A 3,554-nucleotide genomic window follows, 5' to 3' on the forward strand; every position below is an offset into this window, starting at 1 on the left:
CGAGTGCGATTCACTTTGGAGAAGAAGAAGAAGAAACGGAGCAATTCCAACAGCTCACACCATCGGTGCTCGGGCCCTAATAACTTGAGAAATTACACACAATAAAAAACTGTTCACAAGTAGATAGTTAGTAGATAGTAATGCACCAGTAGGCTTGTAATGCAGTTACCTTGATTATTCTTTGCTTTCTTCACATACTGTATCATGTCTGATAATTCAAGCACTGACATGTTGTCTCTATAAACAAGTACACTAAAAAAAACTTTATTGTGGCAAAATTGTTCCGTTATGGTAAAAATGACACGGTTACAGACACACCCTGTCTGTAAAGTACAGCCTCCTCCATACTGAATAAATAAACATCCGAGAGATGTGAAAGATGCAGAGGCTCTTCCACTGAGGACCTTCAATCTGAGGTAGGATGAGTTTAAAGTTTTAAGTCTGTTGAAAATGATAGATGTCTTCAAAGAGTTTAAATGCATTCAGATTATAAATTATGATTATGAATTACATTTACTAAATTAAAAAATATAAAATTTAAATCAAACAAAAGTTATTAAACTATTGACACAATATTGCCAATGATAGGTATCAGTGTTGTGTTCTTGAAAATTTTAATTAAAGTTTAAGGTTATGTATGTAATTTTTTAAATGATAAAATATTTTCTCCTATCCCATCTTAATGTGGATATAACTGTAAGCAGCCACTCCAAAGTTGATTTCCCCTAAAAGTGTACACTGAGTGGCTCTGTGGCACTTTCAAAGCATTGATCTATTTTTTGATGAGTTTCCCAATTGGCGCTCAATAGAAATTCCGCAACTTTAAGAACTTTTATAAAAATGTACTACTGTAAGGAAGTTCTAAATTGTCAATATTTTTTAGTGTAAACATTAAAATAGCACAAAATTTTCCTGTTCAGTTTTTTATAATGATAATATTAAAATCTTAAATTCAGTATAAAACTACAACATTTTGCCTTTATTAAATTGCCTGCCAATTCTATTTACAGCTTATATGTTTGATTTGCAATATTCTGTTTTTGATTAAGATTTTGCCATGGGTGCCATGAGACTCTGCTTCCTGCTCTTCTGTCTCTTCTTGGCGAGTGTCTCTTCTGTGAGAAAACTTAACAATATTGATGACTTGAAAAACACACGCTATGGAAGTTCTTCTCCACATCATGGACTCCAATTATTATTCTGGTTTGCCCAAAGAGTGGATGTTGATCAGAACAATAATATGTATTTGAATTTTAATCCTATTAGAGGTGATTATGGATTTCACCGGTTTGGAAATCATGAGCGCATTCTCCCGCTATTGAGATCCAGGGAGAGTTATCATACTTTTGGCAATCTATTTTTGCAGCGTGCTAATGAATTGCCAAATTATGTGCACGAGAACAGAAACAACATGCTAGAAAGCAACATGGACAGGCTCATTGTCTGTATGAGTCAAAATAGGCCAGGGAGGATACTCAGTGTGTTTATTACAGCACATAACAGTGGCAGGAATGACTTTAATCCTTCTGTCACTTATGAGATTACTCCTGCACTGATATTGCAGCTCAGACACCCTTTTAAATGCAATTCAGATCAGAACAATGTTTACATTATATTAAGTGATACAGCAGAAAAAACAGAAGAAGACAGATGCCGTCAGTTTCTGAATCAGTTAGGATATAAACGCAATGACTCTACAAACACCAGGCGCCAAAAGAAACGTTCACCTGATTCCCAGTACAATACATATGAGGGAATTAAACTAGAGATAAAAGCAAATAAAAAAGGTTGCTCAAAACTCATATGGGAGATACCTGATGATATAATAAAACAATATAAATATGTCTACATTGATATTTGCCAAAACATTTATTCCACTAATACTAATGAAATTTGTACAGATGTCAAGAAAGAGGTCAAAATTACAAAATCATCTGACGCTTTAGATACCTCTGTCTCACTGAATGCTGGTCTCCAACCCAGACTGCGACTGTACACATCATATTTTAGTAAAGCAGACATCTGGTATGGACCAGAGTTTGATGGAGCTAACAGAGTGATCCCCATTAGAATAAAGGGGTTTGATGCTAGTCTGCAGCTCTACACTGAAGACGGAAAAGCCAGTGCTCGACTCTACATCAAGAAAACCTTCAGTGACTGGAAAAAAATTTTTTCCCACTCGTGGGTGGGGTTTTACAAAAGTTCACAGGAAAAAAATGATGCCTATTCAACATATCAGTATGCTGATAAATTTACAAAGATTAAAGACTTTAGCACAGAGGATTATGATATTTACCATTACAAGTCAAATTTAGTCATTGCTCCTGGAGTGCAACTCCGATTCCTGCTGGACAAAAAATATGACAAAGTTTTAGCACAGACTATGCCCTGGGAGGGTGTTGAAAAAGTGACTGTATTACCATTAAATTGTGAAGATCCTGTGCCTAAACTCTCATCACCCTGGGCTGATCCAGAATTCTTTTACAAACTAGAGTTTTATGATGCCAACAATGTCTTCCCTACTTCAATACCAAAGACTGATGCTGGTCTGCAGCTTTTCACTAAAGACGGTAAAGCTTGTGCTCTGCTTTATATCAAGAAGACCTTCAGAAACTGGAAAGATACTTTCTACTACTCATGGGTGGGGTTTTATAGTAGTTCACAAAAATCCAATAAAAAGTATGACACATATCAATATGCTGTGAAGTTTGAAAAGATGGAGGACGGTACTGAGAATTATGATATTTATCAGTACAAATCCAGTTTGGCCATTGCGCCTGGAGTGCAGATTCGTTTCCTGAAGGACAAAAGTTCTGATAATGTATTAGTGAAAACTGAGCCCTGGAAGAGTGGTTAAAAAGATTAACCTTAATGCCTTTAGTGAGTCTTTATGTACATACATCAACTTCTGTAACAATCTGCTGTCCATGTACTTATAAGAATGATCATTAATACACTGTTTTAACATATAATGCACTGTTAATCACAGAAGTTGTACTCTAATACTTATATCTTAATTTGTTATTAACAAACTAATTATTCCAGATAAGATAAAATCTTGATAACAACAATCTTGAAAACTGAATTTAATTATAATATCTAATATGCAATAGCCTTGATTTGTTTGTTGTATACATTTTTCCCCAGTTTCTATTGAAATGCATCTGATGAAAGTGAGTTGGCTCTGTGTCCTTTTTTTTTTTATATTCCGATGGACAGAACAAGCAAACAAAATTGAATAACACTGGCAGTGGTTAAAAAAATGGTTTGATAGAACAGAAAAAAAAGTTTTTAAAAAAACTGTGAATTCTGTCTTTCTAAATTTTGGGAAATGTCACATGTTTTAAAAGTGATTAATGTATACAATTGTATTATTTACAAAATCTGTTGGCTAAAACAATCTTTTTTTTTTTTTACTGTATTTATTGTAATTTACCCTGCCCTACCTGGGCCCTCTCACGCCACATGTCCATTTTCTCACACAGTGCCACTGACATGACATCTGTCTATGAATTTTTGCTTTTTATATTTAGAAATATGGTATAGTTAAGCAA

At 34.4% G+C, this 3,554-nt stretch overlaps 1 protein-coding gene across 1 annotated transcript; it reads left to right on the forward strand.

Annotated features, from left to right (window-relative positions):
- Window positions 1-390: 390 nt before the first annotated feature.
- Window positions 391-2,969, forward strand: LOC107660489 (uncharacterized). The gene is made up of 2 exons (XM_016449809.1): window positions 391-416; window positions 1,050-2,969. Exon 2 carries the CDS (start codon window positions 1,058-1,060, stop codon window positions 2,855-2,857), a length of 1,800 nt encoding a protein of 599 aa, XP_016305295.1. The 5' UTR covers window positions 391-416; window positions 1,050-1,057; the 3' UTR covers window positions 2,858-2,969.
- Window positions 2,970-3,554: the final 585 nt, after the last annotated feature.

Source organism: Sinocyclocheilus anshuiensis, unplaced genomic scaffold (genome assembly GCF_001515605.1).
Source record: "Sinocyclocheilus anshuiensis isolate Anshui unplaced genomic scaffold, SAMN03320099.WGS_v1.1 scaffold850, whole genome shotgun sequence".
Taxonomy (NCBI): Eukaryota; Metazoa; Chordata; class Actinopteri; order Cypriniformes; family Cyprinidae; genus Sinocyclocheilus; species Sinocyclocheilus anshuiensis.